The sequence below is a fragment of the Acomys minous genome (assembly GCF_964271855.1).
Source record: "Acomys minous genome assembly, chromosome: 15".
Classification (NCBI taxonomy): Eukaryota; Metazoa; Chordata; class Mammalia; order Rodentia; family Muridae; genus Acomys; species Acomys minous.
Genome location: NC_140497.1, coordinates 8,101,144 through 8,120,808, shown reverse-complemented (window position 1 = coordinate 8,120,808; position 19,665 = coordinate 8,101,144). Strand labels below are relative to the sequence as shown.

Here is a 19,665-nt window from a genome sequence, read left to right as displayed (position 1 = left end):
GCGCCGCCATGTCTCCACCTCCCAGGACTGAGATTACGGTGTGCGCCGCCATGTCTCCACCTCCCAGGACTGAGATTACGGTGTGCACCGCCATGTCTCCACCTCCCAGTAGTGAGATTACGGTGTGCACCGCCATGCCTCCACCTCCCAGGACTGAGATTACGGTGTGCACCGCCATGCCTCCACCTCCCAGGACTGAGATTACGGTGTGCACCGCCATGCCTCCACCTCCCAGGACTGAGATTACGGTGTGCACCGCCATGTCTCCACCTCCCAGGACTGAGATTACAAGTGTGCACCGCCATGCCTCCACCTCCCAGGACTGAGATTACGGTGTGCACCGCCATGCCTCCACCTCCCAGGACTGAGATTACGGTGTGCACTGCCTGCCTCCACCTCCCAGGACTGAGATTACGGTGTGCACCGCCATGCCTGCTGCTTTTTAAAACATGGATTCTAGGGGTTGAGCGTGGGTCCTCATGCTTGCACGGCAGACACACTAACACCTGAGCTGTCTCCCGCCTCTCCACATGCTTCCTCACCGCACTGTGGATGCTAACTGAGGAATGCTAGGTAGTGACAGAGCATCGCCACCCCTCATGTGGCTTTTGGGTTGAGACGTTGTACTTTAGAGGAAGGAGCACAGACACCTGACCTCTTAGGGATTCTGGGTTTTCGTTTGGTTTTGTCTGTGCATGTTGTGTAGTATGCATGTTGGTGTGTGTGTGCACCCATGGGATCTGGCTGGCCAGCTTGTCCCATAGAGTCCCTATCTCCATCCTCGTCCTCCCTCTCCTCTGCCGCTGGTCACACAGCGCAAGCGGCCACGTCCATCTAGCTTTTACATGGACAGTAGCGATGAGAACACACTGACTGCCTAGTCGCCTCCTCTGCCCTCCGCTCGCTCTGTTGATGTGAAAGTGTAGCCCTGTGACACAAGAGGCTGTGTGCTCAGGGAGGCACCCAGTGAGAACGCACTTGAGGGAACAGCCATGTTTTCAAAGACCCATCATCAGGGGCTGGACCGTAGGCCCTTCCTAACCTGCAGCTACCACTGTTTCATTTGCATAGCCAAGCACAGTTAAGTGTCCAACGTCTCATCGGTGAGAACACAGCCTCACATTAAAGAAGAGAACACTTGTGAACATGCATAGGCATGTGGCTTTGATAACCTAGGGGTTTGTTGTTTTTGTTGTTGTTGTTGTTTTTAAAAAAAGAGCAAGTGGGAGTTTTGCTTGCCACAATCTAGTGTCTGTTTGTCTCTGATATTTAGGAAAAGCACACAAAGCATTTGCTAAAGAAAACAAATTATTGGATTATTCATTGAACCTGAGGGGGAAAATCAGACTTGTTGCTTCCGATGCCTGGCCACTTGATCACATGATAGTCTCTCTCTTCTTGAGTTTGATGATTTTAGACAGCTGTCAAAACCCTGCAAAAAACCCAAAAGGTGGGCCCTTAAGATTTTTTTTCCCATGATGAATTATCATACAGAATGTCACAGTGGAAGGGAATGATGTGGAAAACCTTAGCTTCAGGACAGGGATGTAGCTCAGTGGTGAAGTCTTGCTTTTTTTTTTTTTTTTTTTTTTTTAACATGTACAGTGGCCAAAGCTTCAATATCCAGCCTTTAATCCCAGCCCTAAGAAGGCAGAGGCAGGGGATCTCTGGGAATTCAAGTCCATCCAGGTGTACATAGAGGGTTCCAGGACAGCCAGGACTACGAGAGAGAAAGAGAAAGAGACAGAGACAGAGACACAGAGAGACCTTGTCTCAAAAAATTAAAAAATAAACAAGCAAACAAATCATAACTTCATAGGACACCACAGTATTTTGTTGTTGTTGTCCTATGACCAAAGTAATTGGTTATTTTGAGAAGAAATACAAGTATAAGTAGAGAGAAATATAATGTAGTTTTTACTAACAGTTTTTTTTTAAAGGCTGGGCATGGTAACCCATACCTTTAATACCAGCACTTGGAAGGCAAGACAGGAATGTACAATGAGACCCTGTCTGAAAATTAAAAAAAAAAAAAACAGAAACAAAGACCCATGTCATTTGTGAAGCAAAAGTTTGAAGCAAACACACTTACAGGAACAGAATTCTATCATCCTGTACTCAGTGTGAGCTAGATAGAAAGGGAGAGGAGGAATAAGTGCACAGAATTTTAAATGCAGATTTTCCCTTGTCTTTCTATGGGGATAGTAGAATCCTAGCAGAGAACTGTGGGGAAAGAATAAAGTCTAAAATTCCTTATTTAGCTTGTTTCACAGCTGTGCACTAGGTTGGTGTGTTAGGTTGTGGCCCCATTTGTTTCAAGTTTGGGACAAAATACACTAAGAAGCAAAGAACTGAAACTCATCCGTTTCATTCCTTTACCTGCTCTTAAAGTTTGGTATATTTCTTGCCAATATTCTTTCTAAAAGTTTGAATGGTTAAGAAATAATGGGGCTGGAGAGATGGCTCAGGTCTCAGGTGTTAAAGGCACTGGTTCCTCCTCCAGAGGCCTGGATTTGATTCCTAGCATCCACACAGCAGCTCCCAACCGTGCCAAGTTTAGTTTCAGGGCATCCAGCACCCTTTCTGTCCTCTGCAGGCGCCAGACATGCACACGGCACACAGAGAGACACGTAGGCAAAACTCACACACACAAAATAAAAATGACTGTACTTTAACAACTTACTGCGCCACACATGTGGTGTACACTAAGCCCAGAACTTGGGAGATAAGGTTTGAACTAGCCAGGAATGCACGCGACCGGTCTCCACCCACTCACAAAAAAAATTCACTGAGGTTTAAGTGGTTTCAAATGACATAACTAAAACCATCCAGCTGGAGAGAAACGTGGAGAAAACCCACAGTATTTGTAAGACAAATACTAGCATGCAGATGTTCTGACTTGTGCCCAGGAAGGCCTTGTCTTTTTGCTCACTCTCAAAGCACCTAGCAGCTATTGCCACTTCTCTAGGCGCTGGGTACCACACGATGACTGGGCACACGGAGATGGAAAAACTCAGTCTCTGACTTCATGGAGTTCACTAATTTCATGGACAGGCGATACTGACAAACTGCCCCACAGAAGACAAACAAGCAGCTATGGAGGGACACTTAGCCCAAACTAGGGACAGAGGAGTGAATGTGGGTGAATGGAAGGGCTTTTGGGGCTCCTGGACCCCATCGCTGGGCTGGAGTGAAGCTGTAGGTCCCCATGCTGAGGGGAGGCGAGAAGGCTAACTGTCCACTTGACAGACACCTGCATGCCTGCGACCCACCCCAACGGGTCAACACCGCACCGTTCCCTGGGGTCGGGCCTCTGACAGAATGAAAAGGAGAATGCTGAGCTCTGGCGCTCATCTCTCAGAGCGTCCTGACTGCCGACCCAGCGTGACCTCAAGACCCTGCCCCCGTGACTTGCGCTCTGTGACAGTCTGTACCGTGGAACTGCGAGACAAAAGAACCCCTTAAGTTGCTTTGGTCACAGCAACAAATAACTAATACTGGAGGCTAGAGATGGGGTTGGGGTACAAAGACTCCCCTACTTACACATGACATTACCTACATGACTCCAGCCCTGCTGCTGCGGCAGTGAGAGAAGGGCCCTGGGAAGCAGAGAGTCGCAAGCTGGACCAATGGCAGCCCGAGCGTTAGCAAGCTGGACCAATGGCAGGCAGAGGGCCACAAGCTGGACCAATGGCAGCCCGAGCGCTAGCAAGCATCTGGAAGAAGGGACACACAGATCTCTAAAATGAGAACGTTGGGGGTTTTCAGCGAGGACATGTAAGTTCAGGCATCTGTGAGGCATCCAAGTAAACAAGTGGGTATACAGATGCAGAGGTCAAAGGGTAGATGGGTGTTGAGCCTGTGACTAGAGACACTGGCACAGGCCTTAGGAAGAGGGCGCTAAAACAAGGAAGTTGCTGTTGGGAGATGAACAGGGGCAGCTTTAGAACCGTAAGTGTGTTTTCATTTGACCCATGTGAGGTAGGGACCTGAGGTAGTGGAAGTTAAGGGCAGGAGAAATGGGAACACACTGCAGGAGGGCATGACAGGCAGATCAGAGAAAACAAACTCACACTGCAACAAAAACTAGAGGCTCTTGGGCTGGAGAGATGGCTCAGCGGGTAAGAGCACTGTCTGTTCTTCCACGGGTCCTGAGTTCAATTCCCAGCAACCACATGGTGGCTCACAACCATCTATAATGAGATCTAGTATCCTCTTCTGATGTACAGGTGTATATGGAGGCAGAACACTGTGTATGTAATAAATAAATAAATATTAAAAAAAAAAAAAAAGGACTAGAGGCTGTGCTCCTGGGCCCAGGATGTGTATCCAGCTGCTGTGAACCATTGCTAACTGCTGCACATCTTTCCAGACACTTGCTACACACAAGCATTCATCTTTGTGTCTAGACACACCTTTCAACTCTGAACTTTAAACTTTGTCATACCCGAGACACTGTCATGGCAGCATCCCCATGGAGTGTAAATTAACCCTTCCTCCCTGTGTATACAGATCTGTACTCAGCGTGTAGGGCCAGAGGCTCTGTTGCTAGCTCAAAGACATTCCTATTTTGTGTTATGGAAGACATGGGCATTTTCTTATAATATAATGCAACCATATCTATTGAATTACCAAGGGAAACTGTCCAAGGGAGTGAGGGGTGAAGATCTAGAGTCACTGTTTTGGTTCTGAGGCCAATATCAAGTCCTTCTCAACAAAACTCACCACATTCCCTCGGCTTTCTAGAACAGACTTACCCAGTATTCTTACACTGCCACAAAATCCCACCTACAGAGAAGCTTCGATGACTCAAGTCTAGAGCCAGAACTCCAAGCCCTGGGGTTGCCTTACCTAGCTCCTGCTGACAACCGTCAGCTGGCTGCCACATGGGGCTCTCTCAGTGTGCCCTCACCAGGCAGAGGGGTCTACTCTGAGCTCTACTTATGATGACATGAATCGGTCAAACCCAGGGTCCACTGTCCTAACCGTATATGACCTAAATTACTTCCTTACTCCAGGGCAGCCATGTTGGATGACGACTTCCACGTCTGAATCTGGGGAGAAGGAACAACTCAAGAAGGCCTGACTTCAAATTGCATGGCTTCTGTCATCTTTCCAGGAAGCCTAAAAACACCAGAAGTTAGCTGGAAATGCCTCTAGTCCCTCAACACCACAGTGGCACAAGAGCCACTGTCATCCCTGGTGGCACCCTGTGAAGTCTGAACCTCATCGTGTAGAGCAATGGCCACTGTGACAATAGTTCACAGCAGACGGCTCTTCACTCATCGTAACTATCCCACATGACTGTACTGTCAAATGACTAAAATGCTATTATTATTGTCAATGCTGATCCTTTAATAAGTGGATGACTGAGTTTAAATCAGCCAAGACTTGTCCCTTTTATGATGTAATGTTACTCCCGTGGTCGGCTTTCTTCTTAGATATGTAACAGTGAAGTATTCCAGAGGAAATTCAGAATCTCACAAGACTAACGTTTTCTTGATATCCAAAGATGGGTAACAGTGTGCAAGAAGCAGCTAGCTTTGTACCAAGATACACAGCACAGCAAAAACTCACCAAGGGAGAGAGAGCTGAGCTGACAAGATAGGAAAGAATGAAATTGGGGTGGGAGAGATGGCTCGACAATTAAGAGCACTGTCTGCTCTTGTAGGCATCCTGAGTTCAATTCCCAGCAACCACAGGGTGGCTCACAGCCATCTAAAATGAGATCTGGCGTCTTCTTCTGGAGTGCAGGCAAACACGTAAACAGAACACTGTATATGTAACAAATAAAAAAACTTTTAAAGAAATGAAAGAAATTGAATTTACACGTACCAGTCACTACCATTAGATCATACCTATATCTGAGATCGAGTCGGAGGAATTACGGATGATTTAATTATGATAATTAATGTTTTGGGAAGGAAAAGTTTTTTACTCTGGCATGTTGTCCTGAAAATAAACTTCCATTTTGTATTTTTAGTAACTAATCTATTAACATAGGTCAAATAGTTGATCCATTCTCAGCTTTTATCTCGGACATGGCTTTAGTTCCAAAGATGAGAGACTCCTGTAGGACTCACCAGCTCCTGAAAGGCAAGGTAACTGCTGTCTGTTCCCCACAGAACAGATGCTAAGGCAAGAATTCGGTGACAGAGGTGAAGACAGAAAAGCCTTCAGCAGCGTGGTGTGGAAAAGGCATAGCCTTCCCATCCTGCAGAAGTGACCCCCACTACCAGAATCCAGCCCAGTGTTCACACCTACTGTGGCTTCTGGGACCAAGTGTTCTGCTGTCAGCCAAAGGTCCTTCTCCTGGGACATTGGAAACACCATCTGGCTACAGAGATCCTGATCACCCATTAACCCCAGAACTGCCTCTGTCACCAGAGGCACCTCACTGCCATGGGGCATATGAAATATGGGCAGATCACTCGGTGGGCACTATTATGCATCATGATAGCAAGTGAAAATCTATTTTTTAAAAAAGACTTATTTATTTATTTTTGTTTTTCAAGACAGAGTTTCTCTATGTTATCTTGGCTGTCCTGGACTTGCTTTGTAGACAAGGCTGGCCTCGAACTCACAGTGATCCACCTGCTGCTGCCTCCCAAGTTCTGGGAATTAAGAGGCATGCCAGGCTGTAAGTCATCTCTTTTGGCCATTCATGGAAGCTTTAAAAATGGATGTCATCAAAGGAAACAATGAAAATAATACATCCATTTTCTAAAAGGCCATGACCAGTGGACCTCACCTTGATGGATCTGAAGGTGATCAGTGAGTGAGGAGAGGCAGCCTCAGAGGTCACACATGGTATGGTCCCTATTTACTCACATTCTTAAAACGCCCAAATCACAGCAGCCATGCACTACCAGGCCCGGTGAGCATGTGCAAGAGGCTGGCCCCGGAAGTGAAGCCCACTCAACACTGGTTGCTCCAGGGAAGTTACCTCCCTTGGTGGAGCGCCTTTCCTTTGCCAGCCCCCTCAACAGAAGCTGTAGCCAAATGAGTAAGATGCTGGCTGGTAAATTACCTTCCTGTAGAAGAATTTCAATCTTTGGAGGACTTCAGAGCCCGGAAGACTGTTGTGGAAGTTTTGGTTTATATGTAAACATGTTTTTTAATCCCAGGTGTGAGATGTGGGGGATGCTCCACAGCTGATAACTGCCTCCTGAGAAGGCAGGTGATCTTTGTCAGCTGGGAACTGCCTCATATGCGGGCATGGTCTTTGTCAGTGAGATGAAAGCCAGACCCAGAGTGAGACTGGGGGCTCCGAGAAAGAAGGCTGCTGGTGCTTCCCCTGCGGCTCTTGGTTCTGTTGATACAGTTTGATGAACAGTTGAAGATGTCCTGAGGACTGGACTTGCCCTAGGAACCTGACAACCCTAAACAGCAGGAAGTAGCTAAGGAAAACTAGGTTCTCTGGCCCCACTAACCTTCTCTCTCTCCTACCGGTGTTAGAGTGTTGAAGGGACTGTGGAAGAATGTCTTGGGTGGATGTAACAACTGTCAATAAAGTGCTGTTTAGCCAATAAGCTGGGTAGAAGGACGGGAAGTGGAAGGCGGGACTTCCTAGAGAGGTGGGGCGAAACCAAGTTTGATTGTTGAGAGAAAGAAGGCTGTTTACAGTTGACAGGGAAGGAGAGAGAAGTCTCTGAGGATCATAGCGGCAAGTGTTTGGGATATATGTATGTTATGAGGTTTAGAGTAGTTTATGTTAGTTTAAGAGTAGATTAGAATCAGTTTAGATTCTGCCCTGGCAGCCTTAAAGTACATTTCAGACTGTGTCAGTTATTGGCTTCATAGGCTGAACAGATACAATTTATTGCAACAAGGAACTGTAGTAGAGAAGGGAAAATGGGATATAAGAAGCCAAATGAAAAGCAGATTTTAAAACACACACTACAGAAGGCCCCTGGTTAGTCTTAAATTCTGTGTGTCAGCTAACACAAGGCATGTAAATGGCTGGGAGGTTTAGCTTGCACTGATGTTATGTGCCTGCCTAAGGAGACTGTAGGTACCAGCCCCAGGACAGAAAGTTTGAGAGATGTTCTGGCCAGGAGACAAGTTATCAAGTCACACACTGGCAGCAACGGCCCCACCTAGCAGAAGCCTCCCTGCCCACCGCACCGTCCCTCCTTTGAGTTCCCTCAGACAGGCCTTTGGGGATGATGCCCACTTATCTTCCAGCATGGCACTCCTCAACTAATCTGATTCTTTCCCCTCAGCTCTTGGTCCCCAAATACTGGCTTTCCAGTGATGAGCAGCCTAGACGTGGACCCACTGGTAGTACCATCCTAAGTGCGCCTCTGGGAAAATGTGACTGAACACAAGTGAACTTGATGCTTCTGAGTAAACGTCTCTTCCCTGGGCTCAGGGTACCTCACTGCTGTGTTCACGCCCAGGCAGCACTGACTCACAAGCTACACAACTATAGTCAACCGCATCCAAGAAGCTCCACAAGATGCTGTTTCCCTTATGATCTTTTTTGTTTGTTTGTTTTTCAAGACAGGGTTTCTCTGTGTAGCCTTGGCTGTCCTGGAACTCACTTTGTAGACCAGGCTGGCCTCAAACTCACAGAGATCCACCTGCCTCTGCCTCCTCAAGTGCCTCGATTATAGATGTGTGGCACCACACCCAGATCCCTTATGATCTTAAGGCTACACTTTACAATATTAATGGCAAGTAAATGATTTATGCTAAACAATCTTTCCTGGTAAATAAAAACTTGATTCTTTAAAAAGATGATGGTATGTTTTATTCTGAATTTAGTTCCAAGTTCAGCGTACCCCAAGTGGGCATGTGAGCTAACACAGACAGAGTGCAACCCTGGACCTATACACATGTATGCAGATTCTTCTTTGTTTAGTCTAATAAGGGTGTCTACTTGGGGACACAGTTGTGAGACTGCGAGGTACACTCTGTCCCTGGCATACCCCAACAGGGAAGGCAGGCCCAAAGGTCTACAGAAGCCTGTGTCCCCCGCGCTCCTTTCTCAGCCCCGGGCTGTCGGGCTCCATCTGCTCCTTGCTCACTCTGTCTGCCATGTCCACAGGGACACTCCCGTCCTGGCGCCCTCTTTTCCCTCTCTCCTGGGTGAAGCCTTTTCCCCATTTTGACTCGTCTTCATTCCTCCTGGAAAACCTGCCAAGCTCTGAGTGAATGCTGTGCTTTCTGCAACCATCTGGGTGACATCTTGGAGTTTCAGGTTCTTTCTCTCGAAATCTTTTGTCCCTTTGCTCTTTATCACTGCCATCCTGTAACCTGTGAGTCAATACAAATGGTTAATAACTAACTGCGGGTAAGCGGCTTCTTGATAACGTGTCTCCCTTGTAGACTGTGAATGGGTGCAGAGGCACTGAGCTCACTGCTACACTGCTGCGTTTAGCGGCGACGGGCTCACAGCAAGCATTCAACAGAAAATACTGAGAAGATGGACAAATGGTAATATCTGCCACTATTCCTGAAAGACAAGTATACGACGACACAATGCTAGGGTATACAGATATGTTGTCCTAAGCCTCAGTTCTCCAAAGTAAATGCAATCCTCATTTTACGGCTTAGCGAACTGAGTGACAGTCCTAGGCGCCCAGATGTGCGCATGTGATGTAGCCTAACAGCTGTATTCTCCTCTAAGCACAGTCAAGTGAACTGAAGTTTAATCATGCCAGATGGACCAACATGCATACCAAAGGCTAAATACGCATGTGAATATGCATGGGGCTGCTTGGTTTATTTGGTTCTTGAAGTCCTTGCCTCCTTGAGCCACGGGAACAAGCCACCACCACCTTCCCTCTGTGGCCTATCCACATGAGAGGCGTGGCAACAAGTGAGGACTACATGACACCAAAACGGGCACTGCTATGCCATAAGCAATGACACTAAACTACTACATCACAAATCAAAGTGCTAAAGACTACCAAGCTGATAATCCAACATGTAGTAGAAGCCTTAGGCTGGGCCAACCTGGGTGTGTGTGGCAGATGTGACACTCAGAGCAAGAGGCTGTGCCTGCCAGCCTCAGGGCTGAGCTCTTCCCATGCCGTGAGCAGACGAAGATGAAGAGGTAGGACCAACAAAAGACAGAACTAAGGAGAATTAGAATCTTACGGCCTAGTGCTCTACCACAAAAAACAAAAACAAACCAAAACCAAACAACAACAAAACCAAACCCCTGAACTGGCCAGCCATAAGAGAGGGGACTCTGAAATCCGCAGTTGTAGGTACCTGAAATGTAACCACAGACGGACTTCAGGCGAGCTGGAACAAAATGTGTGTTCAATCTCCAACACCAAGGAAGGCAAATTATACAGGAAGGAAGACTAGGAGGGCAGACCCTGGAGACCTAAGTCCAGGAAGGAAGTCTTAGGGAGGAAAAGAAGATGCTCCAGAGGTGACAGGAAACGCCCCTGACTTGAAGAGATACTTGAGACTTCAGAGCTCACTAAGCTCCTGCTGTGCTCAGCAGAAAACAAACGTGTCAGCATATTCGGGCGCAGGTCTCAGCTTCCAAGGGCAATGTGACATGTATACACCTGTACTGCGGCTATGACTCCAAACCAGGGGCAGGAGGGCATCGCAGAGACGCGACCCGCTCACCTCTCTCCAGGCGTCTCTGGCGCGTTCTCTACAGGCCGGGCTTCCTGTTTTTCGTCTCCAATGCCAACTGCTTCACTTCTTTCTTTGGGTTTCTCTGTGGTTGCTTCTTCTCCCGTTTCCAGTTTCTTAAGAAGCTGAGAAATTGTAATGTTCATATAGTTACTCCTACTGTATAGTTTATTACTACGACTCAGGGGTTAAGTAACGATGGTCTTTATATTGTACAGGTCTTTAGAACCCAATAAGTTATCGTAAACCCTCTGTGGGGTAAGGTGAAACCATGCCTGGCTGAAACCTCAGTTCTACAAAGTCCTAAGAAGGACTGATTCCAAGTCCTTTTTTTTTTTTTTTTTTTTTTTTTGGAGACAGGGTTTCTCTGTGTAGCCTTGGCTGTTCTAGACTCACTCTGTAGATCAGGATGGCCTTGAACTCACAGCAATCCTCCTGCCTCTGCCTCCCAAGTGCTGATATTAAAGGTGTATGCCACCACACCTGACCTTCCAATTCTAACCAATACTGAAGAGAAAGATCTTTTTAATCCATGAAAACGAATGTATCAGTCATGGGGCAAACTGGACATGAGTGTGGAACCCATGGCTGTTGCCTAGTGCTGAGCCTCAAACGCTGAGTCCTAGTTCTGAGGTACTGAGCAGGACTCAGAGAAGCCGAGCAGGAAGTCTGTGGCTTGTTTTAGTCAGGAAAATGTAGGGCATGGGCTCTTTCGGGGCTGAGGTCCACTCTACATTGGGAGGTCAGAGCCTCGCACCTTCTGCCACCGCAGTATTCACAGGTTGAGTAAGGAGCTACTGCTGTAGAGTGGCTATAAAGAACTGTGTTAAACTGGGGGTGGGGGTGGCGCAGGCCTGTAATCCCAGCACTCAAGGGAGGCAGAGGCAGGCGGATCTCTGTGAGTTGAAGGCCAGCCTGTCTACAAAAGCAAGTCCAGGACAGCCAAGGCTACACAGAGAGACCCTGTCTTATCCCCCCCCCCCCAAAAGAAAAGAACTGTGATAAAGGGGTAGATGAACTGAAAATGCTTTGTGATTTTAAGGCGCTAAGACACGTAATGGCATAATTACTATAACAGGACGACACTTTAGGGGGAGAAGAAGAAATGTTTGCTGCTTAGCATTACCTTAATCCTCACTTCCTTCTCAGCTCTCTTCTGCTTATCCGCCTCTTTCCTTTTACATCTCTCCTCTTCTCTCCGTTTCCTTTTCTCTTCTTCCCGCAAACGCTTTTTTTCGAGCTCCCTCTTCCTGCGCTCCTCACGTTTTTCTTCTCGGAGTCTCTGAAGGCACAGCCAGAGGCAGTACGTGGGTTTTGTGCATGGAAACAGCAGGTGCAGGGTAGATACCACGTAAAATGTCACCTACCTGCTTTTCTAATTTTCTACTTTTAATATATTCCAAAAGAGGTGTGGTTCTTCTGGCTAAAAAACCAAAAATTATAATACATTACACATAACCTCTAAATTGAGATTTTTAAAAATACTTGCTTCCAGCTTAATATTAAAATAACTAGGAAAAGAGTATCTCCTCTGCGATCTACGTGAGAGTGCACTGCTCCTAGGGGCATTCTTGTTCTGTTCTTACAAATCCAAGTACTTTGTAGGTACAGACAATTCTGACATGCCACTCTTAAGTTTTTATTAGCATATTCAATTATATATAATAACATGTCATCATGACATTTTCATACATGTGCATAGTGCATTTTGGTCACATCTGCACTCCATGACCCACCCTCGTCCCCCCCTGCTGCGTCCCCCCCCTCCCTCCTCCTTCCAGGGCTCCCTTTGGTTTGGTTTGGTTTGGTTTGGTTTGGTTTGGTTTGGTTTGGTTTGGTTGGAGGCCCAGTGAGTTTAGTCAGGGCCGTTTATAGAAGGAATACAGGCAAGTGATTATTTACAGGACCACAGGCTACCTGACAGTGAGAAAAGACACATGATATTTTTCTTAAAAATGTCATAAAATATTGGTCACATGGTTGGCAAAAATGCATGTGTGTGATATCTCAAGCTTCTCAAATGTTACTAATTTACCTTTATACTTCTGAAGAACCATAAGTAACATTTACATATTTACTTTGATGGCATGCATATTTTCAGAATTTTTTGCTTTTAACTTTTTAGGTTTTGTTTTTTTGTTATTTTTGTTATTTTTTTTTCCCAAGACGAGGTTTCTCTGTGTAGCCTTGGTTGTCCTGGACTCACTGTGAGTTTGAGGCCAGCCTGGTCTACAAAGGGAGTCCAAGAGAGCTAAGGATACACAGAGAAACCCTGTCTTGAAAAACCAAAACCAACCAAACAAACAAAAACAAAACAAAAAACCAGAGATGTAATACAGATGTTATAATCAACTGTCTTCAGACTATGTGTTTAAAATACACAGAAAATATAATTTTTATCTTTAGACCTATATTCCATCTCCTCAACATTTTATTACATATATACAAATATTCCAAAGTTCCAAATAGAATATTTCTGGCCTTAATCATTTCAGATACGATCTATTCAATCTAATGTTTAGAACATGACTCCACAGGGCACTGCTGGCCAAAACAGCCCCGTTCCTCTTGTCTAAAGTGCATTTCACAGGATCCACCTTGAACATCACCTGTCCTACTCCTCACCTCTCCCGTCTGATCGGGGTGCCAGGGGTTCCCCCTCCCCCACCCCCACGGGCTACAGGCCTACAGGTGCCACCAGGGGGACTAGTCCCAACAGGAAGAGTCCCATGGCCTCCAGATGTAAGGGCACTGGGAGAAAGCGGGAAATGCTCTGGGTCTGCCTGACAGACCTTTAAGATCTCGGATTAAAAGGGGAGGACAGGAAGAATCCTTGGCTACACCCGAGAGCTGGTGTGACATTTCCGGAATGTGAGGCTCAGCAACTAATAGAAATTTGTGAGAGGGCTGGAGAGATGGCTCAGGGGTTAAGAGCACTGTCTGCTCTTCCAAGAGGTTCTCAGTTCAATTCCCAGCACCCACATGGTGGCTCACAGCCATCTATACTGTAATCTGACGCCCTCTTCTGGCATGAAGGTGTACATGCAGATAGAGCACTCACAGATAAAATAAATAAATACATCTTAAAAAAGAAAGAAAGAAAGAAAGAAAGAAAGAAAGAAAGAAAGAAAGACAGACAGACGTGAGAAAGCTACTGGACATGGGTCCCTAAATTCAACAAGGGACTTTTGACACCCTGGCTCGACAGGTCAAATGGTACTCAGCCTTAGGCAGAGTGGACATGGCCAGGCACCCACACTTTACAGCAGGTGCTGTGGTCATGGGTGTAATCAGTCTGGCAGAAATTACTTTATTTTAGAGAGATACTTTGGCTACCAGACTAGCAAAACAATGGATCCCAAGATAAAGTTCAGTAACATGATGTACGTCCCTCCCCCCTCCTAAATGCCCTGTCATAAACATCTACAAGGCTCCAGAAGGCCATGGTGTTTGCTGAGGTCATGAAGTAGCAGTTCTCAGAACTGGTCCTGGGTCTGTCCATTCCAAAGACCTTGCTTAACTCAACAGCATCAGAACTCCTGCAAGCCTGAGTTTATTTGGATTTTATTTAAACCTTATTTATTTGGCTTGCTCATGAGACCCCATAGAAGGTTAAAAGCTAATAAAAAACTACCAACTACTATGAATTACATGGAGAAAATTCCAATTTAAAAACAGAAGCAGTAACTACAGATAGAGCCTCCACAGTCCATCTCTGGAATGAGGGAACCACTTGCATTGCACTGGGAGTGAGACCCTGCCTGGCACCTGTGCCATCAATATAGAATTACTATTGGCAATATAGTGGGCACTGAGCAAGATACTGCAGGCAAAGACGACGAGGACAGAGGCTCTCTGCGGGAACAAAACCAGGTTCTAACCCACAGAGAGGATGTCTCCCAAGTAGCCTGTAGTGACAGATCTAATAATGAGACACTTAAACAAAGCAAGAAAGATGGAGAAGGGGTTGGAAGGTGAGTTCTGAAATACTTATTTTGCTTTTTCTAACTTCATAAATATAACATGTTTTGAAATCAAATCCCAATTTTTGTCCCCGAAGTATCTTTCTCCATCTTCTCTATGTATAGATGGGTACCACAATTAATCCATCTGCTTATCTCCTTTTCCCCCCTTGAGACAGGGTTTCTCTGTGTAGCCTTGGCTGTCCTGGACTCGCTTTGTAGACCAGGCTGTCCTTGAACTCACAGAGATCAGCCTACCTCTGCCTCCCAAGTGCTGGGAATAAAGGTGTGCTCCACCATGCCGGGGTCCATTTGCTCATCTTGAACCTCTGATATTTAGTTCTCTCTCAGGCCCCACACTAATTTGAGCACCATCCTCCTCTCCCCAATGCATGACCTCTGAAACATACTCGGCATAACACAACAGCCTTCCCTGTGGGGTAAGAGCCATTAGCCAGACCCTTGCTTCCTTTTGGCATCAATGCCACTGTGGACAGAGCTTACATTCTGCTCCTACAGAGCTCCAGGCTGCAGCCTGTTTATTCACCACTTACTCAATTTTAAACACTTCTTTCCTTCCTGAAACTACAAAGAGGAAAATATAGTTCCACGATGAAAGTGGGGGAGAAAAAGAAAATTCATGTGGAGACCAACGAACCAATTATACATTAAATGTTATACAAGTCTTGACAGGTGAGCAGGACATGTAAGAGGTGCCAGGCCTTGTGGAAAGGTTTTGTTCTGTTTTTAAAATCATTATGTGTGTTCTAGAAAGATGGCTCAGTGGTTAAGAAGGACTGAATACTCTTCCAGAGGTCCTGAGTTCAATTCCCAGTGACCACATGGTGCTCACAACCATCTGTAATGTGATCTGATGTCCTCTTCTGGCCTGCAGGCTGCATGCAGCCAGAATACTGTATATATGATAGATAAATGAAATAAAATTAAAATCTTTATGTGTATGGGTATTCTGCCTGAATGTATGTCTGCACACCATGTTTGTGCAATGCCCACAGAAACCAGAAGAGGGTGCTGGATCCCCTGGGACTGGAGTTAGAGATGGCTGAAAGCCACCATCCAGGTGCTGGCAATCCAACTGGGTTGTTTGGAAGATCAACCAATGCTCTTAAACTATGAGCCACCTCTTCATTCACTTGAGGAGAGTTTCAATACTGAGTCATGTCGTCATATGGATTTTCTGGGGCCTACTACAAGAGACAAACATCTCTAAAACACACCACTTTAGAAGAAAGTCCTAAAGGGACTCAAACCAGACACCTGACTCTAGCTGCGCACATGCACTGACGGGTTAGCTTCGGGTGAGCAAAATGTCGTGTCTCCATAGGTTCCCAACACCCACCACGGCTGCTCTGCAGAGAAAGTCAGTGCCGTGACAAAAGCTCTCCACTGCAGCCAAAGGCATGGACAGTTGTCTTTGGCAGCATGGCCATTCTAAACGAAGACCCCTAGAAACACAGTGTTCAGCACGAAAGGCTCAAAAGCATTTCCCTGAGCTATCACTCTTTTGTCAAAAGTAGAAAATGCTGTTTCTAACAAGCCTGTAACAAAAATAAATTTTACTCTCATCTTGTCAAATGGACAGTCAAGTGCACACTCCATCAGCAAGAATCTCAATACAGAAGGGAGCAAAACAGACCCAGGAGCTCTCGTGTCTTCGCTTCTATCTCTCCCAGCAGCGTCTCGGGACTCGCACTGGTTCTCTCTTCCTCCAAACTGTATGATTCCAGAAACTGTTTATATTCTGGATCTGAAAGTTTAAAACAGAATGAATGAATCAGATAGCCCCCTTTCCAACTACAGCTCATGCCTGATCAGTGTATTAGTGTGCTGGCTTATAAGTCAGCCTCTGAAAAGCACTCACCATCTTATAAGTCAGCCTTTGAAAAGGACTCACCATCTTCAATGCTTCCAGTCTTGGCATCTTTCTTCTTCAGCTTCTTTTTGGCAATCTTCTGGAATGGCGCAAACTCCACCACTGCAGGATACTCCAGGCCTTTTGTGGAGACACATGGCAAGTATCATTATGTAACTATGAGGTTCACTTTGGGAAATGGTATCTAACGTACAGGGAGATGAAGCATCAGACCCAGCAATGCTTCGGGACGATGGGGCCAAGAAGCAACAGTTATAACATGAAAGGGCCTATCATCAGCAGCCCCGTTCCCAACATCAAATTGCTCGCTTGAGAAGGAGAAACGCAGAGGCCAGTAAACCCCAGCACTCCATGTGACTTCCAAATAACCTATAATGGAGTATCTCCAGCCAGGCGTTTTAGTTACAATCAAGTATTTTAATTTTAAAAATGTTATGTGTTAGAGAGATGGCTCAGTGGTTAAGAACATGTGCTGTTCTTGCATAGAACCTAGATTTGGTTCTAAGCACCTCACATTAGGCAGCTCACAAACACCTGTAACTCCAGTTGCAGGGTATCTGATGCCCTCCTCTGGCTTCTGAGGGCACCTGTACACAACTGGTATACATACCTACATCTAGGCATGCACACGTACAGACAGATAAAATAAAAAAAAATTAATTTCAAGACGTTAATTCAACTCTTGAACTGTTATACAGGTTCAAGGAAATTACTCTGCTTAAAAGAGACATAGGGCTAAAGGGTATGAGACCTTTAAGAACATACATATATGGATATATACATATATAAATATATGTATATTTATATGCATATTTACACACATATTATTTATAACACACATAATTTTGTATGCATACATATGTGCACATATGTAATATATACACATATTTATGTCCACATGTATATTTATATACATATATTTATGTGTTTATACACACACACACACATACACATTTTGTCTTGAAAAACTAAAAAAACCAAAGAAACAAAAACCCACTCTCCAACAACGGTGCAGTCTTGTTCTTATTACACAGAACTTCTGAAATTCTCTGGGTTATAAATTTCATCAGCACATGATGAAATAACAGTAAAGTTTATGACCTTACTTCAGCTGTGCTTGAGGAGTTAGCTAAAACCCACCAACCTTTATTGCCAATGAAGATGTAGCCATCAAAGCGGTCTCTGAACAGGAGGATGTCATCAGGGTTCCTAAAATTAATGTATGCTCTTGAGTAGAGATGAGGATAGAGACTGGAGCAGGAGAGAACGAGGAAGACGGTTAGTACAACGGTAGGACTCCCTCAGTTTCACCTTGTTTATCTTTTATGCTTTTTATGCCCAAGAGTCACTTCTCAGTTAACTATAACAATCTGGATATTCTTTAGCAAAAAAACCTCAAGATAACCCAATCATTAACTGTAGCCTTCATTACTCAGGAGCTCCCCTACTGCACACAGCCAGGGTTAAACACTGGGCTTCAGACGTCACCCAAGGGCCGTGGACATTCTTAGAGTCACTCTTCGTACAAGAATACGAACAGTCTTGGCTCCTTCACGGATGAGGATGCTGTACTGTGAGAGGTTCTTTTTGGATGGACAGACCACCTTCAGGTGCTTTGGTACCTAGGAAAAGCTAACCTATTCTCCCTGTCTCAGCCACAATTCTCTTCACAGGTAGGAACTCTTCAATTTCACATCACAGAGAATATTAAAGTTTAGAGAAGTCTGTTCACAGGGAGGAGGTGCAAATTACAAGTTGGGGTTGGAACTATGCACTGAGTCATTCCGTGTTCTTTTAACTGTTTTTCTAAATTTCAGCCATCTGAAAACCACCTGTGATTTTCAAATGATACCTGTTTAACAATTATTTATATTTTTATTTGACTAGACTTTTTAAAAAACAAAAATAGCATCCCAAAGATAAGTGTATATGACTTAAATAAAGAGATAAAAGGATATAAAAAAATAAACCATAAAAAATCACGAATTCCAGTGGCACTGACACCTCCTGGTTAGTCCTGCCCTGTGTTGCTCCTATCACCACAGGCAGAGAACCTGTCTGGGTGGTGGTGCTGACAGGAGAAGGGCGGCAATGCGATTCCACTTGTCTGGGCACAATCATAACTTATTTAAAGCTACGCGGAGTAAGGCATGGAAACACAAAGGACAAAAAGCGCGGTGCTACTGGCCATTTGGACTGACAAGATGACTGTGGGCGTGCACCGACTGCTGGAAGAGGAGGATCACTGCAATTACGGGCACCGCCCCGTCCATCTCCTGTGTCCATCCCTCACAGGTGACACGTCCCCTGCGTCCCGCTGCGCCTCTCACCTGAGGTCCGCAGCTACCACCTCGAAGTAATCGTGTGCGGGCAAGGGGCGCAGTTGCTCTTCCAGCTGCTCTTTGGTGAGGCCCGGGGGCAGCCGCCTGAGTACTACCTGGGATGAGCACAGCTAGTCAGTTAGATACTGCCCCCCACCCCGCCCCGCCCCGTCGGAGGCAGCAGCGAGCGTCACCACGGCGACGCAGCCCCGCCCCTAAGATGGACAAGCACAACCCTCTATGTCTTCTCGCGAGAGCTTCTGGCCCCACCCCCAGAGTGCCCAGGACCAGTCTCCCCACGAGAGGCTGTGAGGCTCCGCCCCCACCTTGCTCAGGGCCGACCTCTTGTCCTCGCGAGGCTTGCCGGCTCCGCTGTCACCGAAAGGCGAGGCAGGCGGCCCCGCGGGTTCCCTCCGCTGCGACTCGCGGAGGAACTGGACCTCCGGTCCCGCCAGCTTCTCCCTCCAGCTTGGGCCCCGCGCCGAAAGGGCTGCGCCCAGGCCTCCGGCTCCCTCTTCCGAGCGCATCCCCACCGGCTGCCCTCCGCCGCCGCCTCCTCCGCGAGAACGAAGCCTCGCGAGGACTAGGCAGCCCCTCCCTTGGCATTCGATGTCCAGCGTCTCCTCCCCGGCCTGACGGGGGAAGGGGCGGTGCCAATGCTGCCCTGCATGAGTGATGGGCAGCCCGGTAAGCGCTGAAGGTGGCGGTGCCCAGGTTCTGAATACAGGGTGCTGTATTCAGTTAAAAAAAAAAAGTCCTTGACATTCTACAAAGGCGCAGACAGTGAAGGAAGTCAGTGCTGGGACACTGCGCATGGAAAACAAATGCACGCCCCGAGCATCTGTGGGCTGCGAACTGCATTGCGGCTTCGATGGTTTGAGAG

The 19,665-nt window shown here is 46.4% G+C and overlaps 1 protein-coding gene across 4 annotated transcripts in view; it reads right to left on the bottom strand.

The window, feature by feature from the left end:
• The window catches only part of UPF3A (UPF3A regulator of nonsense mediated mRNA decay), a 30,560-nt gene extending 11,175 nt beyond the window's left edge, over window positions 1-19,385 (bottom strand). For 2 of the 4 annotated variants that reach the window (XM_084758863.1, XM_084758862.1), the window contains exons 1-8: window positions 19,109-19,384; window positions 18,792-18,898; window positions 17,606-17,712; window positions 16,483-16,581; window positions 16,225-16,335; window positions 11,973-12,028; window positions 11,732-11,887; window positions 10,597-10,730 (exon numbers count right to left, since the gene is read on the bottom strand). In XM_084758863.1, the coding sequence (XP_084614989.1) occupies window positions 10,597-10,730; window positions 11,732-11,887; window positions 11,973-12,028; window positions 16,225-16,335; window positions 16,483-16,581; window positions 17,606-17,712; window positions 18,792-18,898; window positions 19,109-19,309 (971 nt within the window). In that variant the 5' untranslated portion in view covers window positions 19,310-19,384. Of the gene's footprint in view, window positions 1-1,290; window positions 1,433-8,729; window positions 9,262-10,596; window positions 10,731-11,731; window positions 11,888-11,972; window positions 12,029-16,224; window positions 16,336-16,482; window positions 16,582-17,605; window positions 17,713-18,791; window positions 18,899-19,108 lie in introns of those variants that run through there. The other 2 variants (XM_084758861.1, XM_084758864.1) reach the window with 2 other exon arrangements.
• Between the last annotated feature and the right edge of the window lie 280 nt (window positions 19,386-19,665).